This window comes from Anomaloglossus baeobatrachus, chromosome 3, assembly GCF_048569485.1.
Source record: "Anomaloglossus baeobatrachus isolate aAnoBae1 chromosome 3, aAnoBae1.hap1, whole genome shotgun sequence".
In the NCBI taxonomy this organism is placed as follows: Eukaryota; Metazoa; Chordata; class Amphibia; order Anura; family Aromobatidae; genus Anomaloglossus; species Anomaloglossus baeobatrachus.
In genome coordinates this window covers 18,072,403-18,100,088 of record NC_134355.1, presented here as the reverse complement: position 1 = coordinate 18,100,088, position 27,686 = coordinate 18,072,403, and the positions used below count along the sequence as shown (strand labels likewise).

Here is a 27,686-nt window from a genome sequence, read left to right as displayed (position 1 = left end):
CTGAGGCTGAAAAAGAAGGGAATTTTGTTTACTTACCGTAAATTCCTTTTCTTCTAGCTCTAATTGGGAGACCCAGACAATTGGGTGTATAGGCTATGCCTCCGGAGGCCGCACAAAGTATTACACTCAAAAGTGTTAAGCCCCTCCCCTTCTGCCTATACACCCCCGTGCTCCCACGGGCTCCTCAGTTTTGGTGCAAAAGCAAGAAGGAGGAAAAAGAATTATAAACTGGTTTAAAGTAACTTCAATCCGAAGGAATATCGGAGAACTGAAACCATTCAACATGAACAACATGTGTACACAAAAAAACAGGGGCGGGTGCTGGGTCTCCCAATTAGAGCTAGAAGAAAAGGAATTTACGGTAAGTAAACAAAATTCCCTTCTTCTTTGTCGCTCTATTGGGAGACCCAGACAATTGGGACGTCCAAAAGCAGTCCCTGGGTGGGTAAAATAATACCTCGTAAAAGAGCCGTAAAACGGCCTTTTCCTACAGGTGGGCAACCGCCGCCTGAAGGACTCGTCTACCTAGGCTGGCATCCGCCGAAGCATAGGTATGCACCTGATAGTGCTTCGTGAAAGTGTGCAGGCTCGACCAGGTAGCCGCCTGACACACCTGCTGAGCCGTAGCCTGGTGCCTCAAAGCCCAGGACGCGCCCACGGCTCTGGTAGAATGGGCCTTCAGCCCTGAGGGAACCGGAAGCCCAGCCGAACGGTAAGCTTCGATAATTGGCTCCTTGATCCACCGAGCCAGAGTTGATTTGGAAGCCTGTGACCCTTTACGCTGGCCAGCGACAAGGACAAAGAGTGCATCCGAGCGGCGCAGGGGCGCCGTACGAGAAATGTAGAGTCTGAGTGCTCTCACCAGATCTAACAAGTGCAAATCCTTTTCACATTGGTGAACTGGATGAGGACAAAAAGAAGGTAAGGAGATATCCTGATTGAGATGAAAAGGGGGATACCACCTTAGAGAGAAATTCCGGAACCGGACGCAGAACCACCTTGTCCTGGTGAAACACCAGGAAAAGGGCTTTGCATGACAGCGCTGCTAGCTCAGACACTCTTCGAAGTGATGTGACTGCTACTAGAAAAACCACTTTCTGCGAAAGGCGTGAGAGAGAAATATCCCTCATTGGCTCGAATGGTGGTTTCTGAAGAACCATCAGCACCCTGTTCAGATCCCAGGGTTCTAACGGCCGCTTGTAAGGAGGGACGATGTGACAAACCCCCTGCAGGAACGTGCGTACCTGTGGAAGTCTGGCTAGGCGCTTCTGGAAAAAACACAGAGAGCGCCGAGACTTGTCCCTTAAGGGAGCTGAGCGACAAACCCTTTTCCAGTCCAGATTGAAGGAAGGACAGAAAAGTGGGCAAAGCAAAAGGCCAGGGAGAAATACCCTGAGCAGAGCACCATGACAGGAAAATTTTCCACGTCCTGTGGTAGATCTTGACGGACGTTGGTTTCCTAGCTTGTCACATAGTGGCAATGACGTCTTGAGATAACCCTGAAGACGCTAGGGTCCAGGACTCAATGGCCACACAGTCAGGTTGAGGGCCGCAGAATTCAGATGGAAAAACGGCCCTTGAGATAGCAAGTCTGGTCGGTCTGGTAGTGCCCACGGTTGGCCGACCGTGAGATGCCACAGATCCGGGTACCACGACCGCCTCGGCCAGTCTGGAGCGACGAGGATGACGCGGCGGCAGTCGGCCCTGATCTTGCGTAACACTCTGGGCAACAGTGCCAGCGGAGGAAACACATAAGGGAGCTGAAACTGCGACCAATCCTGAACTAAGGCGTCTGCCGCCAGAGCTCTGGGATCTTGAGACCGTGCCATGAACGCTGGTACCTTGTTGTTGTGCCGGGACGCCATGAGGTCGACGTCCGGCACCCCCCAGCGGCAACAGATCTCCTGAAACACGTCCGGGTGAAGGGACCATTCCCCTGCGTCCATGCCCTGGCGACTGAGATAATCTGCTTCCCAGTTTTCCACGCCTGGAATGTGAACTGCGGAGATGGTGGAGGCCGTGGCTTCCACCCACAGTAGAATCCGCCGGACTTCCTGGAAGGCTTGCCGACTGCGTGTGCCGCCTTGGTGGTTGATGTATGCCACCGCTGTGGAATTGTCTGACTGAATTCTGATCTGCTTGCCTTCCAGCCACTGCTGGAACGCTTTCAGGGCAAGATACACTGCCCGTATTTCCAGAACATTGATCTGAAGCGAGGACTCTTGCTGGGTCCACGTACCCTGAGCCCTGTGGTGGAGAAAAAACGCTCCCCACCCTGACAGACTCGCGTCCGTCATGACCACCTCCCAGGATGGGGGTAGGAAGGATTTCCCTTTCGATAATGAAGTGGGAAGAAGCCACCACCGAAGGGAAGCTTTGGTCGCCTGCGAGAGGGAGACGTTCCTGTCGAGGGACGTCGGCTTCCTGTCCCATTTGCGAAGGATGTCCCATTGAAGAGGACGCAGGTGAAACTGCGCGAAAGGAACTGCCTCCATTGCTGCCACCATTTTCCCCAGGAAGTGCATGAGGCGTCTCAAGGTGTGTGACCGACCTTGAAGGAGAGATTGTACCCCTGTCTGTAGTGACCGCTGCTTGATCAGCGGAAGCTTCACTATCGCTGAGAGGGTATGAAACTCCATGCCAAGGTATGTCAGCGATTGAGTCGGTGTCAGATTTGACTTTGGAAAATTGATGATCCACCCGAAACTCTGGAGAATCTCCAGGGTAGCGTCGAGGCTGTGTTGGCATGCCTCTAGAGAGGGTGCCTTGATCAACAGATCGTTCAAGTATGGGTTCACCGAGTGACCCTGAGAGTGGAGGACCGCTACTACAGTAGCCATAACCTTGGTGAAAACCCGTGGGGCTGTTGCCAGGCCGAACGGCAGTGCCACGAACTGCAGGTGTTCGTTCCCTATGGCGAAGCGCAAGAAGCGCTGGTGCTCTGGAGCAATCGGTACGTGGAGATAAGCATCCTTGATATCGATCGATGCAAGGAAATCTCCCTGGGACATTGAGGCGATGACGGAGCGGAGGGATTCCATCCGGAACCGCCTGGTCTTTACGTGTTTGTTGAGAAGTTTCAGGTCCAGGACAGGTCGAAAAGACCCGTCCTTCTTTGGGACCACAAACAAGTTGGAGTAAAAACCGTGGCCCTGTTGCTGAAGAGGAACAGGGACCACCACTCCTTCTGCCTTCAGAATGCCCAGCGCCTGCAGAAGAGTCTCGGCTCGCTCGGGAGGCGGGGATGACCTGAAGAATCGAGTCGGGGGACGAGAGGTGAACTCTATCTTGTAACCGTGAGACAGAATGTCTCTCACCCAACGGTCTTTTACCCGTGGCAGCCAGGTGTCGCAAAAGCGGGAGAGCCTGCCACCGACCGAGGATGCGGAGTGGGGATGCCGAAAGTCATGAGGAAGCCGCTTTGGTAGCGGCACCTCCGGTGGTCTGTTTAGGACGTGACTTAGACCGCCATGCATCAGAGTTCTTTTGATCTTTCTGAGGCCTTTTGGACGAGGAGAATTGGGACCTGCCCGCGCCCGAAAGGACCGAAACCTCGACTGCCCCTTCCTCTGTTGGGGTATGTTCGGTTTGCGCTGGGGTAAGGATGTATCCTTTCCCTTGGATTGTTTGATGATTGCATCTAAACGCTCGCCAAACAATCGTTCGCCCGAAATTGGCAAACTGGTTAAGCGCTTTTTGGAAACAGAATCTGCTTTCCATTCCCGTAGCCACAAGGCCCTGCGGAGTACCACCGAATTGGCGGCTGCAACCGCCGTACGGCTCGCAGAGTCCAGGATAGCATTAATAGCGTAAGACGCAAATGCCGACGTCTGAGTGGTTATGGACGCCACCTGTGGCGCGGACGTGCGTGTGGCTGCGTCAATTTGCGCTTGACCTGCTGAGATAGCTTGTAGCGCCCATACGGCTGCGAATGCTGGGGCAAAAGAAGCGCCGATAGCTTCATAGATGGATTTCAACCAGAGCTCCATCTGCCTGTCAGTGGCATCTTTGAGTGAAGCTCCATCTTCCACTGCAAGTATGGACCTAGCCGCCAGTCTGGAGATTGGAGGATCCACTTTAGGACACTGAGTCCAACTTTTAACCACGTCAGGGGGAAAAGGATAACGTGTATCCTTAAGACGCTTAGAAAAACGCTTATCTGGACAAGCATGGTGATTCTGGACTGCCTCTCTGAAATCAGAGTGGTCCAGAAACATACTCGGTGTACGCTTGGGAAACCTGAAACGGAATTTCTCCTGCTGGGAAGCCGACTCCTCCGCCGGAGGAGCTGAGGGAGAAATATCCAACATACGATTGATGGACGCAATAAGGTCGTTCACTATGGCGTCCCCGTCCGGAGTATCAAGATTGAGAGCGGCCTCAGGATCAGAATCCTGATCAGCTACTTCCGCGTCATCGACCAGCGATTCCCCTCGCTGAGACCCTGAACAATATGATGATGTCGAGGGAAAATCTAAGCGAGCTCACTTAGTCGGTCTGGGGCTGGGGTCTGTGTCAGAACCCTCAGCTTGGGATCCATGAGATACCCTGGGAGGACATTGTTGGTCCAGCTGAGGTGGGCCCGGGAACAAAGAATCAACAGAGTCCCTGTGCTGAGATACCGGCCTGGACTGCAAGGCTTCTAGTATCTTAGCCATAGTCTCAGAGAGTTTTGCAAACTCCGTCCCTGTCACCTGAACAGTGTTAGCAGGTGGCTCCCCCTGGGCCCCCCCTAGCAGAGGCTCTAGCTGAGCAAGTGCCACAGGGGCTGAACAGTGCAGACAATGAGGGTCAGTGGAACCTGCCGGTAGCGGGGTCGTACATGCGGCGCAGGCAACATAATAAGCCTGTGTTTTGGCACCCCTGCCTTTCGTGGGCGCCATGCTATTATCTTCCCTGAGCAACACAATAGGGTATATAGCCAGAAAAACAACTGTGCACTATACAGTGTAAAGTAAACATATAATGTTACACTACTGCACAATGGGGCTAGCACCACAGGTGCTGCTTACCACCCGCTTAAAAGCGGTTGTGAGGCCACCAGAGTCCCTGCCTGGGTCTCCCAGATTTTGTCCCCTTCTGCAGCGTGACAGGAATGCGTCCTGAGGAGAGGAGAGAGCCGTGGGCGTGACCCAGAAAGTGCGGGAACTGGTGCCCGCACTGTGCACAGTGAGGGGAGTGGAGTATGCAAAGCATGCTCCAGCCCTCAGTGCTGCTCGTTCTATGCAGCGTCCCGCCCTTCCCCTGCCTGTCAGGGCTATGGGCGGGAGGAAAGGAAACTAGGCTGCAAAAAGCCGGGGACTCTAGTAATAAATGCGGCCGCCGTAAAAGCGCGGCCGGCGTGGAAGTCCCCGGCGCACTACAAGTCCCAGCCGCGCCGCAGTATTTCCAAGGCAGCGGTGGTCAATGCGACAGTCCCTATACATAAACACACTCAGCAACGCTGAGTGTGTAATGGCACATATTAACCCGGTCCTCCGCGGTCCCCGGTGCACTAGCACACCCAGCAAATCTGGAGTGTTGCTGTGCGCGGTCCCCACGGGGACACAGAGTACCTCCAAGTAGCAGGGCCATGTCCCTGAACGATACCCGGCTCCTATCCAGCAGGCTCCACAGGAGTTGTGGATGAAGCACGGTCTCATGTGCCTGGAGACCGAAAGGATCCCACTTCCACCAGAACCCTGAGGGGGATGGGGAAGGAAAACAGCATGTGGGCTCCAGCCTCCGTACCCGCAATGGATACCTCAACCTTAACAACACCGCCGACAAGAGTGAGGTGAGAAGGGAGCATGCTGGGGGCCCTATATGGGCCCACTTTTCTTCCATCCGACATGGTCAGCAGCTGCTGCTGACCAATCTGTGGAGCTGTGCGTGCATGTCTGCCTCCTTCGCACAAAGCAAAAAACTGAGGAGCCCGTGGGAGCACGGGGGTGTATAGGCAGAAGGGGAGGGGCTTAACACTTTTGAGTGTAATACTTTGTGCGGCCTCCGGAGGCATAGCCTATACACCCAATTGTCTGGGTCTCCCAATAGAGCGACAAAGAAAAAGAAAAAATCCATCAGAGAGATAGCAGACATGCTTGGAGTAGCAAAATCAACAGTCGGGTACATTCTGAGAAAAAAGGAATTGACTGGTGAGCTTGGGAACTCAAAAAGGCCTGGGCGTCCACGGATGACAACAGTGGTGGATGATCGCCGCATACTTTCTTTGGTGAAGAAGAACCCGTTCACAACATCAACTGAAGTCCAGAACACTCTCAGTGAAGTAGGTGTATCTGTCTCTAAGTCAACAGTAAAGAGAAGACTCCATGAAAGTAAATACAAAAGGGTTCACATCTAGATGCAAACCATTCATCAATTCCAAAAATAGACAGGCCAGAGTTACATTTGCTGAAAAACACCTCATGAAGCCAGCTCAGTTCTGGAAAAGTATTCTATGGACAGATGAGACAAAGATCAACCTGTACCAGAATGATGGGAAGAAAAAAGTTTGGAGAAGAAAGGGAACGGCACATGATCCAAGGCACACCACATCCTCTGTAAAACATGGTGGAGGCAACGTGATGGCATGGGCATGCATGGCTTTCAATGGCACTGGGTCACTTGTGTTTATTGATGACATAACAGCAGACAAGAGTAGCCGGATGAATTCTGAAGTGTACCGGGATATACTTTCAGCCCAGATTCAGCCAAATGCCGCAAAGTTGATTGGACGGCGCTTCATAGTACAGATGGACAATGACCCCAAGCATACAGCCAAAGCTACCCAGGAGTTCATGAGTGCAAAAAAGTGGAACATTCTGCAATGGCCAAGTCAATCACCAGATCTTAACCCAATTGAGCATGCATTTCACTTGCTCATATCCAGACTTAAGATGGAAAGACCCACAAACAAGCAAGACCTGAAGGCTGCGGCTGTAAAGGCCTGGCAAAGCATTAAGAAGGAGGAAACCCAGCGTTTGGTGATGTCCATGGGTTCCAGACTTAAGGCAGTGATTGCCTCCAAAGGATTCGCAACAAAATATTGAAAATAAAAATATTTTGTTTGGGTTTGGTTTATTTGTCCAATTACTTTTGACCTCCTAAAATGTGGAGTGTTTGTAAAGAAATGTGACAATTCCTACAATTTCTATCAGATATTTTTGTTCAAACCTTCAAATTAAACGTTACAATCTGCACTTGAATTCTGTTGTAGAGGTTTCATTTCAAATCCAATGTGGTGGCATGCAGAGCCCAACTCGCCAAAATTGTGTCACTCTCCAAAGATTTCTGGACCTAACTGTATATATATATATATATATATATATGTACACCCCCCCATATATTCGGTTTATAAGACGCACCGCCTACTTTCCCCCAAAATTTGGGGGAACAAAAGTGCGTCTTATAAAGCGAAAAATACGGTAAATCCCATTTACAGCAGCATGAGCATAATCTATATAAGGAATCCGGTATAAAAAGAACATGACCGTAAGTTAAAGATGTCACATGTAACAAATATAGAGGATAGAAAATGACAAGCATAGGTACAAGTACATATAACTCATGTAAACGTATATCCTTGGGGGCAACAAATAACTCTGAAAGTACAGAAGTGACATGTTATAATCCAAGTAACAGCTTTGTCAAAGATAAAGATGCTAAAACAAACATGTTAAAGAGCAGCTTACCACAAAGGAAATATCCTACACCCCAATGCATGTTTCGCCTGTCTTCATCAGAAGGTTGAGGTTACCTGTAAATAACCAATAAAAGGAGGAAGGTTGTGGCCTACATGACTAAGATTAAATGAGTCTCATTGGTGTAAGTGCCACCCATGATCCTCTTACCAAACCACTGTAGCTGCCATACCATACTGCACATGTGTGTGGCCGTCAAACGAGTGCACACAGCAAACATGCAGGATACTGAGCCGCTGCGGCAAAAAACACCCATGAACACAGAACCAAAGGGCAAAAAGCATCGCTTAGACTGAACAGCACCAGATGCTGTATCAGGAATAGATATGTTAACATATTGAAAATATTTCAGGCCAGATTCCCTATTGAACTTACACCCTTTGTCTAAATTCTGTTGCTCTGTAACACTTTTTCCTTTGCGTCTTCTTTTAAAGTGCACCAACCACCAGGATTTTCCTATATAAACTAAAGTCACTGCTATATTGTCACTATCAGGCCGATTCTATACATAGCTTTAGTTGTGAAATCGAATGTATACTTTCGGAAATACAGGCGAGTAGTTTGTGAAATGCACTATTATTTGATTGATAGCAGCTACAGAATATCTAATAGGTGGATCAGGTTTTGCCTGTCCTTCCTTCCCCTGTCTCTTATTAAAGGGGGAGGAAGGACAGGCAGACAGGGGCAGGAATAACTAGCAAAATCTAAACCACCTATTAGATATTCTACAGCTGCTAGCAATCAAATAACAGTACATGTCACAAACTTTACTTGCCTGTATTTCAGAAACTATACATCCGATCTCACAACTTAGGCGAGCTTTGCACGTTGCGACATCGCAAGCGATGTCGCACGCAATAGTCCCCGCCCCGTCGCAGCAGCGATATCTTGTGATTCCTGGTGTAGCGAACATTATCGCTACGCCAGCTTCACATGCACTCACCTGTCCTGCGACGTCGCTGTGGCCGGCGTCCCGCCTCCTTCCTAAGGGGGCGGGTCGTACAACATCACAGCGACGTCACACGGCAGGCGGCCAATCAGAGCAGAGGGGCGGAGATGAGCAGAATGTAAACATCCCGCCCACCTTCTTCCTTCCATATAGCCGGCGGCGGCAGGTAAGGAGATGTTCCTCGCTCCTGCGGCTTCATACACAGCGATGTGTGCTGCCACAAGAACGAGGAACAACATCGCACCTGTCGCAGTAGCGTAATTATGAAAACGTCGGAGCCTACACCGATGATACGATAATGACGCTTTTGCGCTCGTTAATCGTATCATCTAGGATTTACACACTACGATGTCGAAAGTCACGCCGGATGTGCGTCACTTTCGTTTTGACCCCACCGACATCGCACCTGCGATGTTGCAACGTGCAAAGCCGCCCTAAGGGTATATATAGAATCAGCATGATAGCCCCAGAATAGCATTGGCTTTAGTTTATATAGGAATATCCTGGTGGTTGGTCGTCTTTGTCTATTTTGATTATATATATATATATAGTCATCGTGGGGGAGGATTGGGACAGCCTCCGGATGTTTTCGACTGATTCATCAGTTGCAACGTTTTACAAAGTCACAACATTTTGGTGCAAATGTGCTCCAACCGCGCCCTTCATCCCCAAAGTGATTTTTCTCACTGTGTCTGTACATCCAACTTGTTAAGCTAAAAAAGTCGCAAAAAGAATAAAGGTGAAAATAAAGAGCAGTTTTGATTTTACACAACATTCGTGAACCAACTGTGCCATTTTTAAGAATTATGGTACAAAGAAATGGCAAAGAATACCACAAGACTAAAAAAGAAAAATGAAACCCCCCCAAAAAAAAAAACTACAGATGAATGGGACCTTTCTTGTTTGTGCTTCCTCACTCTGTTTATTCGCTTGTGCTACCAAAATGTTCACTCAATCAATATCCTTATCTATTTTTTTTTTATTTTTTCATTTTTATTACATCTCTTCCCGTCTCAGCACACTGAAAATGGGCAGAAATACCCACTCGGGCAATCGCTGCCCCCCTGCCTCACGAATACTTTCATATCATCTGTTCTGAGAACTGGATATGAGCGAGTTCACAAAAAACAGAACATTTTTAGGTGTCAGAAATAAAAGGTCAAAAGTTATCATTATTTATTTAGACTTAATAATGAACAATCCACGAAGTGAGGCTCTCGAGCACACATACTGGCTCCTAGAACCGGTCTATACTATGGGATGGTAGCTTGTCTCTCTGTAAATGTAAATCCATGCGAGGCTAAAATAAAGGACATTTAGTGACAGTTGTTTAACCTTTCAAACGAGGAGTCCGTGGCGTCCGAGTACAGAGGTGGAAAGTGAACGCCTACTAAGCACTAATGTCCCGCTCTAGTATGGGAGACTTCTGGCTGTGCCATTCTGTTAAAAACACAAGACCTGAAAGGGTTACATTGTATATATCAGAAGGCATTATATATGGGCAGCCACTTCACCTCTGAGATATGTTATAAAACAATCTGAACATTAAAATGAGTTTTCTTATGCCTTTCAAAATTTGATTTGTGGGCGAAACATTTCCCACATTCGGAACACGAATACGGTTTCTCCCCTGTGTGAGTTCTTAAATGTTCCAAAACATGCGATTTATTACTGAAACATTTCCCACATTCTGAGCAAGCGAATGGCTTCTCCCCTGCGTGGATTTTTAGATGAGTCACAAGATACGATCTCCGACTAAAACTCTTTCCGCATTCAGTACATGGAAACGGCTTCTCTCCGGTGTGAGTCCTCTGATGACTTAACCAATTTTTCTTATGGTTAAAACATTTCCCACATTCTAAACACACAAAAGGTTTCTCTCCCGTGTGGATTCTTAGATGGTCCATAAGGTGAGATTTCTGAGTAAAATATTTCCCGCACTGAGTACATGAATACGGCGTCTCACCTGTGTGAGTTCTTTGATGTCTCTTAAGTTGAATTTCTTTGGCAAAACATTTCCCACATTCTGAACATAAAAATGGCTGTGTGTCTGTTGCATTTTGCTTGGGCAAAGCAAGATTAGATTTCTTTTTAAAGTATTTCCATACATTTCCAGTTTGGAACTGGATCGGTGATTGATCAGCTGAAGGTATCCAGTGATCAGTGACATCAGAGGATAAATCAATGCACTGAAGGACGGCAGGTTCATCATCCGTTATTAATTTGGCCTGTATGATATTGTTATCTTCTACGTCATAACAGAGAGAGGCATTGTGATGTGCCCCAAAGTCAGTCATTCCATGTTCATCTGGAAAAAGAAAAAAAATAAATAAATGGCATTCTTTTCTGGAGAAATCTGAGTCCAAGACAATAACAAGTAGCAAAATGAAATGGACATTTAAGAAAATAATACATGGAGAAATCCCAGAGTATAATCTCACTACGCCTCCCATTCCACAGACCACACCCATTCCACAGACCACACCCATTCCAGAGACCACCCCCATTCCACACACAGGCCACACACATTCAACAGACCACACTGTTCCAAAGGCCACACTGTTCCAAAGGCCACACCCATTTTACAGATTACACCCATTCCACCGACCACACCATTCCAAAGGCCACACCCATTCCACAGACCATACCCATTCCACAGACCACACTGTTCCACAGCCACCCATTCCACAGACTACATGTTCCAAAGACCACACCCATTCAACACCATTCCAAAGGCCACATCCATTCCAGACCACACTGTTGCAAAGGCCACACCCATTTCACAGACCACACCCATTCTTCCACCGACCACATTGTTCCAAAGACCACACCCATTCCACAGACCACACCCATTCCACCGACCACACCGTTCCACAGCCAACACCCATTCCACACATGCGATTGTGTCTCCGCGGTATTGGATGTTGATCTCCCCGAGGTCAACCATCCTTACCTATGTCGTCTTCTACTAGGCAATGCTCCCACTAGCCAGTTTCCTACTCCACACTGATGAGGGGCAAATACCCCGAAACGGCTGTCTGTGGATGGATACCATGTTTGGCATAGGTTGTCTCCTTGACTGGAGGCTGCCCTTCCCGTGGTTGTTCCTTCCCGGTGAAAGACCTGGCTAGTTTCCTGCCAGGGTTGAGAAACATGTGATGGTGTCTCCGCGGCATTCTTGTTTTGCATATTTTCCCAGGGGGCCTTGTTCTAGTGTCACTGCGTTGAGAAACACGTGATGGTGTCTCTGCGGTGTTGGATGTTGATCTCCCCGAGGTCAACCATCCTTACCTATGTACACCCATTCCACAGACCACATTGTTCCAAAGACCACACCCATTCCACACCATTCCAAAGGCCACACCAATTCCAGACCACACTGTTGCAAAGGCCACACCCATTTCACAAACCACACCCATTCCATAGACCACACCGTTCCAAAGGCCACACCCATTTCACAGACCACACCCATTCCATAGACCACACCGTTCCAAAGGCCACACCCCCTTTACAGGACCCTTCACTTTAATTATTATTACTTTAAATTTTCAAGAAATTTAATCACCAACAAGACATCATTTGGGAACTTCCCCTAAATGAAACAAGATTTACGAGTGGCTCTTACCAATCATTGGAACCGATGTGGGGTTTTCAAGTCCACTCATCGTTCCACCTGAACTTTCCTGCAAGAATCACACATTAAAGACATGAGGAAAAAAAAAAAAGTCAAAAGTTTATCTAAAAGTCAAAAATCCCTATAAAGACATGAATGACACCATTCATTTTGCCAAATAATATGATGAAAAATGAGAAAATCCAAGTGGGATGAAATAGTGAAAAGAAAATGCAGATCCACAGGGTTTTTGTTTTTCTAGCATTTATTGTTAAAATGATCTGGGATGAATACTTGGGTCAGTAATATTATAGAGATTCCCATCTTATATAGGTTTTATATGTCTTAGAATAAGTAGAGAATTAGACATGGCCGCACCTCCAAAAATTATCCCGAAAAATTATCAGTCGATCTAATGCTGCTCGTCAAAAATGTAAATACCTGATTATGAGGTTCTTGGTTTAACATTCTGATCAAAACAAGGAAGTCGTGGAGACACCATCACATGTTTCTCAACACTGGCAGGTAACTAGCCAGGTCTTTCACCGGGAAGGAACAACCACGGGAAGGGCAGTCTCCAGTCAAGGAGATCACCTATGCCAAACATGGTATCCATCCACAGACAGCTGTTTCGGGGTATTTGCCTCTCATCAGTGTGGAGTAGGAGTCTTCTACTAGGCATTGCTCCCACTAGCCAGATTCCTACTCAACACTGATGAGAGGCAAATACCCCGAAACGGCTGTCTGTGGATGGATACCATGTTTGGCATAGGTGGTCTCCTTGACTGGAGACTGCCCTTCCCGTGGTTTTTCCTTCCCGGTGAAAGACCTGGCTAGTTATCTGCCAGTGTTGAGAAACATGTGATGGTGTCTCCGCGACTTCCTTGTTTTGAATATTTCCCAGGGGGCATTGCTCTAGAATCACTGCGTTGAGAAAACACGTGATGGTGCTCCGCGGTGCTGGATGTTGATCTCCCTAAGGTCAACCATCCTTACCTATATAACATTCTGATCAGACTGTATAAAGCCACCGCCACGTCACGGTGAACCTCTGAGTGGGTCCCTAACTTATCTTAAGCCTTAAAAGGTGCGGTGCTGCACGCCAACCACCGCCGCAGCGACTGTGCACCAGCAGGGCAGGTGACCTGGTGCCTCACAACACCCATTCTACAAAGCAGAGTCCCCATGACTCTACTGCCCCACTGACATAAAACCACCAAAATAATGGCCGCCACACAGCACAAACACAATGTGGAAGTTGCTGAACAACTCACCTTCCACAAACTGGTGCCGTGTGGCGGCCATTGCTGTGGTGGTTTTGTGTCGGTGGGTCCTGGAGCCATGGGGGCTCTATCTTGCAGCATGGGTGTTGTGAGGCACCAGGTCACGGGCACTGTTGCTTCGGCGGCTGTTGGCGTGCAACGCCCCTTTTTTAAGGCTTCAAATAACTTAGGGACCCACTCAGAGGTTCGCCGTGACGTGGCAGCGGATTCATACAGTCTGATCAGAATAAGAAACCAAGAACTTCATGTTCAGGGACAGTATATAAATTGAATGTGCGGGCCACCTCTTTTTCTATAGCTTTTATTTATATATTTTAGTGGTTTCAAGAACTTAAAAAAAAAATAATGTTTATGTTGCTATTATGAGATCAATATTCGTATTATATATAGTCCCTAGTACGTACACAAGTTGGGAGGGGAAGGAATTGTCATGATGTATGTAGTTTTCTCCATCCCATATTTTTGTATAAGATGCCATGTGATGTATTTTACCTTCTCACTGTATTTGCTGTAATACTATGTCTTGGGATGTAAGTGACCATACCCCCCCCAGCCTGTATCATATTGCAATCAGGCTTCAGCAGTTTGGTGGGGGTTGCATATATATATATTGTTCTTCTCAGCATGGGACTTCTCCAATCTACAACTTGGTAAACAGAACAGAGCCAGCAGTCTAAAGTCCATTCATGCATCAAATGGCCAGGGGGAGGTGTGCCCACCTAAGGGGCTGATCCCAGGAGAGAAGAACATGTTAGTTCAGTTAGTTGGAGCTCGGCTGGAGAAGGACTAGGATCCATAGCTGAGGCTGGATCCTGGGGTCTGTGTGTGTGGACTGTTACAGACTGGAGATCCGCGGCCACGTGGGATTGTGTTTTGTTGTTCACCTGTTGGACTCAAGGAACTCATAAGGACCATTGCCCTAATTTCCCTGGCATCGGAATACGAGGCGGTGCCCCTGGATCTTTTGTTTTTCTGTTGTGGACTCCTTGCAGATTTGAAGGATTTATATTTATGTTTGCTGCTTATTCTTTGTGGTTCCAATAAAGCCCTTTGGATTGTTCCTTGGCCTGGCGTCCCTCACTGCTCTGTTGCATACCCCGTCACAAACTATACGTCCTATAGAATGTAAGCCCGCAAGGGCAGGGCCCTCTTCCCTCTGTACTAGTCTGTCTACTGTAACTTGTATATGTATTTTGTATGTAACCCACTTCTCATGTACAGCACCATGGAATTAATGGTGCTCTATAAATAAATAATAATAATAATAATAATAATAGAAGGCAGCAGCATGGAGGATAGTATAAGCAGTACTGAGCAGTATAGCTGTGAATCCAGCTCTGGGGGAGATAAACACTTAATAGAAGGCAGCAGCATGGAGGACACTATAAGCTGTACTGAGCAGTATAGCTGTGAATCCAGCTCTGGGGGAGATAAACACTTAATAGAAGGCAGCAGCATGGAGGACGCTATAAGCAGTACTGAGCAGTGCAGCTGTGAATCCAGCTCTGGGGGAGATAAACACTTAATAGAAGGCAGCAGCATGGAGGACACTATAAGCTGTACTGAGCAGTATAGCTGTGAATCCAGCTCTTGGGGAGATAAACACTTAATAGAAGGCAGCAGCATGGAGGATAGTAAGCAGTACTGAGCAGTATAGCTGTGAATCCAGCTCTGGGGGAGATAAAACACTTAATAGAAGGCAGCAGCATGGAGGACACTATAAGCAGTACTGAGCAGTGCAGCTGTGAATCCAGCTCTGGAGGGAGATAAACACTAGAATGTAAGCCCGCAAGGGCAGGGCCCTCTTCCCTCTGTACTAGTCTGTCTACTGTAACTTGTATATGTATTTTGTATGTAACCCACTTCTCATGTACAGCACCATGGAACTAATGGTGCTCTATAAATATTATTATTATTATATAATAATGATAATATAATATATATATATATATATATATATATATATATATATATATATATTTATTATTATATAATAATAATATATATATATATATATATATATATATATATATATATATATATATATATATATATATATATATATATATATATATATATATATACACATACATACATATACATACACATACACACACGTACGTATCTATGGACCTTGAGGGCTTGTTTTTTGCGTGGCAAGATTACATTTTCACAGGTATCATTTTGGGGTAAATGCCTCTTTTTTATTGCTTTTTATTCATTTTTTTTCTTGAAGGTGCGGTGACCATAGAAACGGAATTTACTGGATTTGAAAGGTTTTTCTCTTTATGGCGTTTACTGTAGTTAATTATATATTTTAATGGATTGGATTTTTAAGGACACCGTTTTAATTTTTTTTTTTTTAATTATGCGTTGCTCAAATTGCGCCATCATATTTCGTAATGCCTTACAGACATCATCACTGTCCCCATTAGGACTCACAATCTACATTCCCTATCAGTCTATGGAGTGTGGAACCAAACAGGAAAACCTGAAGGAGACCCACGCATACACAGGGTGAACAAACACCCCCCTCATGTTTGGTCCTTGTATTCCCTATAAAAATCAATAGCTTTTAAGAGTGTGTGGCCACTTGACTGTTGGACAGTAATATATATTTGAGGGGACCCATCATCACCACGTGTGTTGGAAGCGTGTTGTGAATCCGGGGTGTGTGAACGTTGTCGGGGTATCATTTATGCTCACTTTACAGCCTATAACAGTGGAGCGCAAGACTGACTGCACAGAGACAGATTAGCCCTGACAGGTGCACGTCACACCAAGTGCTGAGTGTGTACATGACAAAGGTACTCCTACTCCACACTGATGAGGGGCAAATACCCCGAAACAGCTGTCTGTGGATGGATACCATGTTTGGCATAGGTGGTCTCCTTGACTGGAGACTGCCCTTCCCGTGGTTTTTCCTTCCCGGTGAAAGACCTGGCTAGTTTCCTGCCAGCGTTGAGAAACATGTGATGGTGTCTCCGCGGTATTGGATGTTGATCTCCCTAAGGTCAACCATCCTTGCTTATACATGACAAAGGGGAACAACGGGTTATCTTGTGACAAAGGCTCTTGTGAGAAGTGGGCGATATCACGAAGTAAGAGAATAATCAGTTCTTACATTCCTGTTTGGGAAGTAGTGAAAATAGATCACAGTAAACATCTGAACGGTTTCCACAAGAAACAAATTATGAAAACTGAACGTCTAGGGCAGAGAATCGCTAAACATCAAGTCTGGTTGGGTGTTCCTGGCATGCAGTGGTTAGTACCAGAGATGAGCGGGCACTACCATGCTCGGTACTCGTAACTAGTGATGAGTGAGCACTGCCCGCTCATCACTAGTTACCAGTACTGAGCACCCGAGCTTGGTAGTGCCCGCTCATCACTAGTTACGAGTACTGAGCACCCGAGCATGGTAGTGCCCGCTCATCACTAGTTACGAGTACTGAGCACCCGAGCATGGTAGTGCCCGCTCATCACTAGTTACCAGTACTGAGCACCTGAGCATGGTAGTGCCCGCTCATCACTAGTTACGAGTACTGAGCACCCGAGCATGGTAGTGCCCGCTCATCACTAGTTACGAGTACTGAGCACTCGAGCATGGTAGTGCCCGCTCATCACTAGTTACGAGTACTGAGCACCCGAGCATGGTAGTGCCCGCTCATCACTAGTTACGAGTACTGAGCACCCGAGCTTGATAGTGCCCGCTCATCACTAGTTACCAGTACTGAGCACCCGAGCATGGTAGTGCCCGCTCATCACTAGTTACCAGTACTGAGCACCCGAGCATGGTAGTGCCCGCTCATCACTAGTTACGAGTACTGAGCACCCGAGCATGGTAGTGCCCGCTCATCACTAGTTACCAGTACTGAGCACCCGAGCATGGTAGTGCCCGCTCATCACTAGTTACCAGTACTGAGCACCCGAGCTTGGTAGTGCCCGCTCATCACTAGTTACCAGTACTGAGCACCTGAGCATGGTAGTGCCCGCTCATCACTAATTACCAGTACTGAGTACCCGAGCATGGTAGTGCCCGCTCATCACTAGTTACGAGTACTGAGCACCCGAGCATGGTAGTGCCCGCTCATCACTAGTTACGAGTACTGAGCACCCAAGCATGGTAGTGCTCGCTCATCACTAGTTACCAGTACTGAGTACCCGAGCATGGTAGTGCCCGCTCATCACTAGTTACCAGTACTGAGCACCCGAGCATGGTAGTGCCCACTCATCACTAGTTACCAGTACTGAGCACCCGAGCATGGTAGTGCCCACTCATCACTAGTTACGAGTACTGAGCACCCGAGCATGGTAGTGCCCGCTCATCACTAGTTACCAGTACAGAGCACCCAAGCATGGTACTGCCCGCTCATCACTAGTTACCAGTACTGAGCACCCGAGCATGGTAGTGCCCGCTCATCACTAGTTACGAGTACTGAGCACCCGAGCATGGTAGTGCCCGCTCATCACTAGTTACCAGTACTGAGCACCCGAGCATGGTAGTGCCCGCTCATCACTAGTTACCAGTACTGAGCACCCGAGCTTGGTAGTGCCCGCTCATCACTAGTTACCAGTACTGAGCACCCGAGCATGGTAGTGCCCGCTCATCACTAGTTACCAGTACTGAGTACCCGAGCATGGTAGTGCCCGCTCATCACTAGTTACGAGTACTGAGCACCCGAGCATGGTAGTGCCCGCTCATCACTAGTTACGAGTACTGAGCACCCAAGCATGGTAGTGCTCGCTCATCACTAGTTACCAGTACTGAGTACCCGAGCATGGTAGTGCCCGCTCATCACTAGTTACCAGTACTGAGCACCCGAGCATGGTAGTGCCCACTCATCACTAGTTACCAGTACTGAGCACCCGAGCATGGTAGTGCCCACTCATCACTAGTTACGAGTACTGAGCACCCGAGCATGGTAGTGTCCGCTCATCACTAGTTACCAGTACTGAGTACCCGAGCATGGTAGTGCCCACTCATCACTAGTTACCAGTACTGAGCACCCGAGCATGGTAGTGCCCACTCATCACTAGTTACGAGTACTGAGCACCCGAGCATGGTAGTGCCCGCTCATCACTAGTTACCAGTACAGAGCACCCAAGCATGGTACTGCCCGCTCATCACTAGTTACCAGTACTGAGTACCCGAGCATGGTAGTGCCCACTCATCACTAGTTACGAGTACTGAGCACCCGAGCATGGTAGTGCCCTGTGAGGACATAGGATATATTCTGAGCTATCAAAAAATATTCCTATAGCTGCCATCTTGTCAGGGTACGACCATATCTCTTGTGTGTGACTGGGCCTTGATGCCTAAGGAGGCTTCAATCAGTATGCTAATTAACTTGAGGAAATTGTCTATTAGCAGTGGTGTGACAAAGGGAAAAGTCCTATGATATGGAAATTAGGTGAGCTTTTCAGGCCTTCAGAACACAAAGGGGTAGAAAGACCCCCCTCTGTGACGCTGTAAAAGAAGTCACAGACTAATTACAGGCATCCTGAACACCTGAGACAGCCAGGCACCAGGAATAAATGTTTAATATGTCATGAGCCGTGCTTCCTATAAACATGTCAAACAGAAATATGGCATCCCGGCATGCTGACGATTCTAGCACATATTTTATATAGGTGTGGGACCTCTGTAGGTATCCCAAACTTGATATCGGCCAGTGGGGCACCAGCAGACTAACCATGTGTCCTATCATTGTGAAGGTAAAATCATAACTGTAAAAATGAGAGCATTGGCGTCCGCCTACGACGTTCCCAAGCAAAGTTATGGCCAATAATCACTTTGGGACATTATTTTAGACTCAAGCCAGGGGTGGGGCAGTCCTCCCCTGTGAGGTCACTAGGTAGGAGGGGACATGGATTATAGATAGTTTGATAAAGGCAATGTGGCCATGTTTTGGCTTGTCTTTGCTCGGGGGTCTTGTGTCGGATACACATGTGAGAAAGTCCATGAAACACTGGTCGAACGGCACCCACCTGTGGCCAGACGCATAAGGTAACTGCCTGATCTGCCTCTGCTTGTAACCATGTCTTATTTGTAGATGTACTCTGACCTATATATACTCTGTAAATTCCATATTGTATATATTGTAGTTTCTAGTGCGCCATTTAGGGCGATTAAAATATATAATTTAATCTTGGACTGTTCTGTTATCACGATCCTGAATTCCACGTCTGTGTGCTCGGCGTAATAGTTATCGTAATCAATTGGTGGCAGCGAGTTTATGCCAAGGATCATTGTGGGGGAACCAGTGAGATCTGGGGGAGGTTAAGATATATTCCGTCCGCAGAGGTCGGGGGAATATATACCTTACTCTCACCGGGAACCCTTCAATCATCGGCATAGTAGAATAGCGGCCTCCTTGCTTATTGTCGGGCAATTCCATAATTGGCCTGACTATAAGAGGGGTGCTAAAGAGCGCGTCACGTGCTCGGTCTGTCGGGTGGTGGAAAGGGGGCTGTAACTTCCACTTTCTACCCCCCGTTTCGTGACACCCGCTCCTCACTAGTTACAAGTACCAAGCACCTGAGCATGGTAGTGCCCACTCATCACTAGTTACCAGTACTGAGCACCTGAGCATGGTAGTGCTCACTCATCACTAGTTACCAGTACAGAGCACCCGAGCATGGTAGTGCCCGCTCATCACTAGTTACGAGTACTGAGCACCCGAGCATGGTAGTGCCCGCTCATCACTAGTTACCAGTACTGAGCACCCGAGCATGGTAGTGCCCACTCATCCATAGTTATGAGTACTGAGCACCCGAGCATGGTAGTGCCCGCTCATCACTAGTTACCAGTACTGAGCACCTGAGCATGGTAGTGCTCGCTCATCACTAGTTACCAGTACTGAGCACCCGAGCATGGTAGTGCCCGCTCATCACTAGTTACCAGTACTGAGCACCCGAGCATGGTAGTGCCCGCTCATCACTAGTTACCAGTACTGAGCACCTGAGCATGGTAGTGCCCGCTCATCACTAGTTACCAGTACTGAGCACCCGAGCATGGTAGTGCCCGCTCATCACTAGTTACCAGTACTGAGCACCCGAGCATGGTAGTGCCCGCTCATCACTAGTTACCAGTACTGAGCACCTGAGCATGGTAGTGCCCGCTCATCACTAGTTACCAGTACTGAGCACCTGAGCATGGTAGTGCCCGCTTATCACTAGTTACCAGTACTGAGCACCCGAGCATGGTAGTGCTCGCTCATCACTAGTTACCAGTACTGAGCACCCGAGCATGGTAGTGCTCGCTCATCACTAGTTACCAGTACTGAGCACCCGAGCATGGTAGTGCCTGCTCATCACTAGTTACCAGTACTGAGCACCCGAGCATGGTAGTGCCCGCTTATCACTAGTTACCAGTACTGAGCACCCGAGCATGGTAGTGCCCGCTCATCACTAGTTACCAGTACTGAGCACCCGAGCATGGTAGTGCCCGCTCATCACTAGTTACGAGTACCGAGCACCCGAGCATGGTAGTGCCCGCTCATCACTAGTTACCAGTACTGAGCACCCGAGCATGGTAGTGCCCGCTCATCACTAGTTACCAGTACTGAGCACCCAAGCATGGTAGTGCCCGCTCATCACTAGTTACCAGTACTGAGCACCTGAGCATGGTAGTGCCCGCTCATCACTAGTTACCAGTACTGAGCACCTGAGCATGGTAGTGCCCGCTCATCACTAGTTACGAGTACCGAGCACCCGAGCATGGTAGTGCCCGCTCATCACTAGTTACCAGTACTGAGCACCCGAGCATGGTAGTGCCCGCTCATCACTAGTTAGTAACCATCAAACGTGGTTCAAGCAAAAACACCAACAAGGTCATAGTCACCTAAATATTATGATGTATGTGCTTTCAGAAAACAGTGCTGTGGAGTTGGTATAAAATGGACTGACTCCTAAAATATATAATAAACTGAGTACAGTGGTTCAATGCAATATGTGTTGAAAATTTTGAAATGTCCAATAAATGCCTGTTCTATTCCTGATATAAGGATCTCGGCTTTTAGTTGAGATGAATCAGTGCTGCACTTTACGTAGATAAGTACTGACATACTCTCTACATATCGGAGTCGGTTCGGGATTCAGGGAAGTTGAGGAGTCGGAGGTTTGGCTTCCCGATTGCACAGCCCTCTTCAGAAGCACAATTGGCATGTACACAATATTAGGCAGCAGTTTTTATTGTTATATCTGATTGATGTATATATTCTAAGAACTGCCTGGTGCATACTCCGCGGCATTTCAGTAGAAGCTTCATTACATCAAACTCACCTCATCTATCTCATAATCCGGGGTTATATCTTCTTCCTTTTCTGGCCGATCCTGGGAATATAGAGGACGGGGACTTCTCTCCGGGGGATTTCTCGGACTGGATCCATCTGTAGGAAATAACGGCAGTGATGAATACATTGTCTGTATGTGATGAGCAGATGATGGGGAATCTAGACGACTCTCAGCCCTGTCCTCTCCTCTACAGCCCAGGACGCTCTCCTCTTACCCGGGGATGTGATGGACGGGGGATCCTCCATCATGACCTCCTTGTACAGATCCTTGTGTCCTTCTAGATACTCCCACTCCTCCATGGAGAAATAGACGGTGACGTCCTGACACCTTATAGGGACCTGACACACACAATGAGCCGTCATTAGCGGACCCCTCCCCCGGCAGCGGTATTGTATAATGTCCCAGCATTCCCGGCAGCGCTCACCTCTCCGCTCAGCAGCTCAGTGATCCTGTGGGTCAGTTCTAGGATCTTCTGCTCATGTATCAGTGAATGAGGTGGAGGCTCGGTGATGGCACTCGGGGTCCTGCTCCGTCCTCCTGACACACGGGGGGTCACACACTCCCCAGACGACGTCTTCACTACTGTGTGATCCTGTGTATGGGGAGACGCCGGTCACTACACAGAGGCTGAGAATCCTCCACCTTCCCCGTCATTTCCCTGCTTTATTCCTAGAGATCAGAGGGATGTGATGTGAAGCTCTCACCTCTCCAGTGATCCAGTAGATTATCTCCAGGGTGAGGTCTAATATCCGAGCCGCCATGTGCTCTCTGTCCTGCTCCATCCTCGGAGGGTCATTAATTAAATCAATCATTGTCTTTTAAAGGAGAACTTTACCTGTGAGATTTCTGCACATAAAGAAATGGAGGAAACAAAAGGACTGAGCACAAAATCCCATTTGAAGAAAAAATCCTAGATGAAGCTCATTGTCTCATGATCTATAAATTACTAGTGATGAGCGGGCACTACCATGCTCGGGTCTCGTAAAAGCAGTTGGTGCTCGGATGGGTGTGACTCGAGTACCGAGTATAATTGAAGTCAATGGGGAACTCATGCATTTTTCTGGGAAATCTTCTAGAAAAATTCCCCATTGCATGATAGTGCTCACTCATCACTAATCGTCATTATGGTCTGGGCTTGATGGAGGAGAAAAGGAAAGAAAATGTTTAGAAGACGTCACCTGAGAGTCACTGGATTATACAGAAACTGTCACTTGTGTTCTACTAAATCCCCCAGTATATTACAAGTGCATCTCAATATATTAGAATATACTCAAAAGGTTAATTCCTTTCATTAATTCAATACAAAAAAGAGAAACGCATATATTATATAGAGTCATTACACACAGAGGGAGCTATTCCTATATATTATATAGAGTCATTACACACAGAGGGATCTATTCCTATATATTATATAGAGTCATTACACACAGAGGGATCTATTCCTATATATTATATAGAGTCATTACACACAGAGGGATCTATTCCTATATATTATATAGAGTCATTACACACAGAGGGATCTATTCCTATATATTATATAGTCATTACACACAGAGGGATCTATTCCTATATATTATATAGAGTCATTACACCCAGAGGGATCTATTCCTATATATTATATAGAGTCATTACACCCAGAGGGATCTATTCCTATATATTATATAGAGTCATTACACACAGAGGGATCTATTCCTATATATTATATAGAGTCATTACACACAGAGGGATCTATTCCTATATATTATATAGAGTCATTACACACAGAGGGATCTATTCCTATATATTATATAGAGTCATTACACACAGAGGGATCTATTCCTATATATTATATAGAGTCATTACACACAGAGGGATCTATTCCTATATATTATATAGAGTCATTACACACAGAGGGATCTATTCCTATATATTATATAGAGTCATTACACACAGAGGGATCTATTCCTATATATTATATAGAGTCATTACACACAGAGGGATCTATTCCTATATATTATAGATATCACCACTTATCCCTAAACAGGAATGTATGATGCAAAGCTTATTTAAAAATACTTTATTTTATTTTGAAAAAAATAAAAAACACATTAACAAACAACAACGGCACAGCAGGGTAGAGAGATACAATTGTGACTCCCACGGATTGGGGGAGGGGTGGGTAAGGATCAAGATAAATCTCTCCAAGTTTGCATGTAATATTTCAAAAGGGGAGTTACTGGTCTGTATACGTATATAGCGGTAGCCCAAAAGTATTCACATAACCATCATAGTTCACATATGGCTGGCATGGAGATGGTCAGTAGTACCCTGTGTAAGCACTCTAATTGTCACTATCAATAATTTGATAAGGGTATCCACGAAAATTCATGGACCCTTTTTGCTACAGTAACAATCCACAATAACATGTGACAATCAGCCTGCTATCTACCAGGGAACCTGGCCTCATGCAGCCAGATGGGCCCGACCTATAGTTGCTGCTAGGGGAAATCCCCTGTGGTACTCCAATACCCTGCGAGTATCTACCATGCCTCCAAGTCACAGGAGGGAGCTTTTTTTCCAAATGAACCCCCAATGTTACACAGGTGGGGTATGCTCCTTAATAACCTCAATATCCTTTCATTCCCAGACTTTCAGAGGCATGTACACCCCCCGCAGGGCAAGAAGCACCACAAGAGTGTCCCACAGCAGGAATCAATCAATGACATCATTAGTAACACGGCATATATAGTATATTATACCTGCTGACAATAAAGTTTCCAATGTTGATATTAGTACAGCACTCTGTGGGGGACTGCTACATCCGTAGGTCCCAGGAAACAGTCTCTAGTCAATTATTCGTCCCCCTGATTTCACATAAGTGGGGTATGCACCTTAATGGTATCCACATCCTCTCACTATCCAAGTACTGAAATCATAGGGCACATAGCCCCCAGTATCTAATACCTAGGACCTGCCAGTCAGGCATAAGGCCCACAGAAGCATTTTGCAGCAGCATTCAGCCCATAAAGTCATGAATGGTACAAAATTATACAGCAATATACAGACCTGACCAGAGTGATGCCGGATCCCACCCACCACACCTCAACGCGTTTCACCGCCTAGGGCTTCGTCAGGAATAGATCCCTCTGTGTATAATGACTCTATATAATATATAGGAATAGATCCGTCGGTGTGTAATGATTCTATATAGGAATAGATCCCTGTGTGTAATGACTCTATATAATATATAGGAATAGATCCCTCTGTGTGTAATGACTCTATATAATATATAGGAATAGACCCCTCTGTGTGTAATGACTCTATATAATATATAGGAATAGATCCCTCTGTGTGTAATGACTCTATATAATATATAGGAATAGATCCCTCTGTGTGTAATGACTCTATATAATATATAGGAATAGATCCCTCTGTGTGTAATGACTCTATATAATATATAGGAATAGATCCCTCTGTGTGTAAGGACTCTATATAATATATAGGAATAGATCCCTCTGTGTGTAATGTCGCTATATAATATATAGGAATAGATCCCTCTGTGTGTAATGTCTCTATATAATATATAGGAATAGATCCCTCTGGGTGTAATGACTCTATATAATATATAGGAATAGATCCCTCTGCGTGTAATGACTCTATATAATATATAGGAATAGATCCCTCTGGGTGTAATGACTCTATATAATATATAGGAATAGATCCCTCTGTGTGTAATGACTCTATATAATATATAGGAATAGATCCCTCTGTGTGTAATGTCTCTATATAATATATAGGAATAGATCCCTCTGTGTGTAATGACTCTATATAATATATAGGAATAGATCCCTCTGGGTGTAATGACTCTATATAATATATAGGAATAGATCCCTCTGGGTGTAATGACTCTATATAATATATAGGAATAGATCCCTCTGTGTGTAATGTCTCTATATAATATATAGGAATAGATCCCTCTGTGTGTAATGACTCTATATAATATATAGGAATAGATCCCTCTGTGTGTAATGTCTCTATATAATATATAGGAATAGATCCCTCTGGGTGTAATGACTCTATATAATATATAGGAATAGATCCCTCTGTGTGTAATGACTCTATATAATACATAGGAATAGATCCCTCTGTGTGTAATGATTATATATAATACATGTGTTTCCCTTTTTGTATTGAATTACTGAAATAAATAGACTTTTTGAGGATATTCTAGTTTATTGAGATGCACTGTTCGCCCTCCCCGAATATTTATTATATGCACCGTCCTCCCGAGTATATTATATGCACCGTCCCCCCTGCCCCGAGTATATTATATGCACTATAACCCCCCTTCCCCAGTACATTATATGCATCGTCCCCCCTCCCCCAGTACATTATATATACTGCCCCCCTCCCCCCAGTACATTATATATACTGTCCCCCCCTCCCCCAGTACATTATATATACTGTCCCCCTCCCCCCAGTACATTATATATACTGTCCCCCCCTCCCCCCAGTACATTATATATACTGTCCCCCCCCTCCCCCCAGTACATTATATATACTGTCCCCCCCTCCCCCCAGTACATTATATATACTGTCACCTCTCCCCCAGTACATTATATACGCTGTTCCCCCAGTACATTATATACACTGTCCCCCTCCTCCCAGTACATTATATACACTGTCCCCCCTCCTCCCAGTACATTATATACACTCTTCCACCCTCCCCCCCCAATACATTATATACACTGTTCCCCTCTCCCCCCCAGTACATTACATATACTGTCCCCTCCTCCCCCAGGACATTATATATACTGTCCCCCCTCCCCCAGTACATTACATATACTGTCCCCCATCCCCCAGTACATTATATATATATATATATATTGTCCCCCCTTTTCCAGTACATTATATATACTGTCCCCTACTGTCCCCTCCTGCCCCAGTACATTATATACACTGTCCCCCCCTCCCCCCCAGTACATTATATACAACTGTCTCCCCCAGTACATTATATACACTGTCTCCCCCAGTACATTATATACACTGTCCCCCCAGTACATTATATACACTGTCCCCCCCAGTACATTATATACACTGTCTCCCCCCCCCAGTACATTCTATATACACTGCCCCCCCAGTACATTATATACACTGTCCCCCCAGTACATTATATACACTGCCCCCCCAGTACATTATATACACTGTCCCCCCCAGTACAATTATATACACTGTCCCCCCAGTACATTATATACACTGCCCCCCCCAGTACATTATATACAACTGTCCCCCCAGTACATTATATACACTGTCCCCCCCAGTACATTATATACACTGTCCCCCCAGTACATTATATACACTGTCCCCCCCCCCAGTACATTATATACACTGCCCCCCCCAGTACATTATATACACTGTCCCCCCAGTACATTATATACACTGTCCCCCCCCCAGTACATTATATACACTGTCCCCCCAGTACATTATATACACTGTCCCCCCCCAGTACATTATATACACTGTCCCCCCCCCAGTACATTATATACACTGTCCCCCCCAGTACATTATATACACTGTCTCCCCCCAGTACATTATATACACTGTCTCCCCCAGTACATTATATACACTGTCCCCCCAGTACATTATATACACTGTCCCCCCCAGTACATTATATACACTGCCCCCCCCAGTACATTATATACACTGCCCCCCCCAGTACATTATATACACTGTCCCCCCCCTCCCCCAGTACATTATATACACTGTCCCCCAGTACATTATATACACTGTCTCCCCCAGTACATTATATACACTGTCTCCCCCAGTACATTATATACACTGTCCCCCCCCCAGTACATTATATACACTGCCCCCCCCCAGTACATTAT

The 27,686-nt window shown here is 46.5% G+C and overlaps 1 protein-coding gene across 1 annotated transcript; it reads right to left on the bottom strand.

The window, feature by feature from the left end:
* Positions 1-9,690: 9,690 nt before the first annotated feature.
* Positions 9,691-22,784, bottom strand: LOC142295909 (oocyte zinc finger protein XlCOF8.4-like). The gene is made up of 6 exons (XM_075339024.1): positions 22,524-22,784; positions 22,244-22,411; positions 22,034-22,157; positions 21,808-21,914; positions 12,254-12,311; positions 9,691-10,936 (listed from the first exon to the last, which is right to left on the bottom strand). Exons 1-6 carry the CDS (start codon positions 22,629-22,631, stop codon positions 10,155-10,157), a joined length of 1,347 nt encoding a protein of 448 aa, XP_075195139.1. The 5' UTR covers positions 22,632-22,784; the 3' UTR covers positions 9,691-10,154.
* Positions 22,785-27,686: the final 4,902 nt, after the last annotated feature.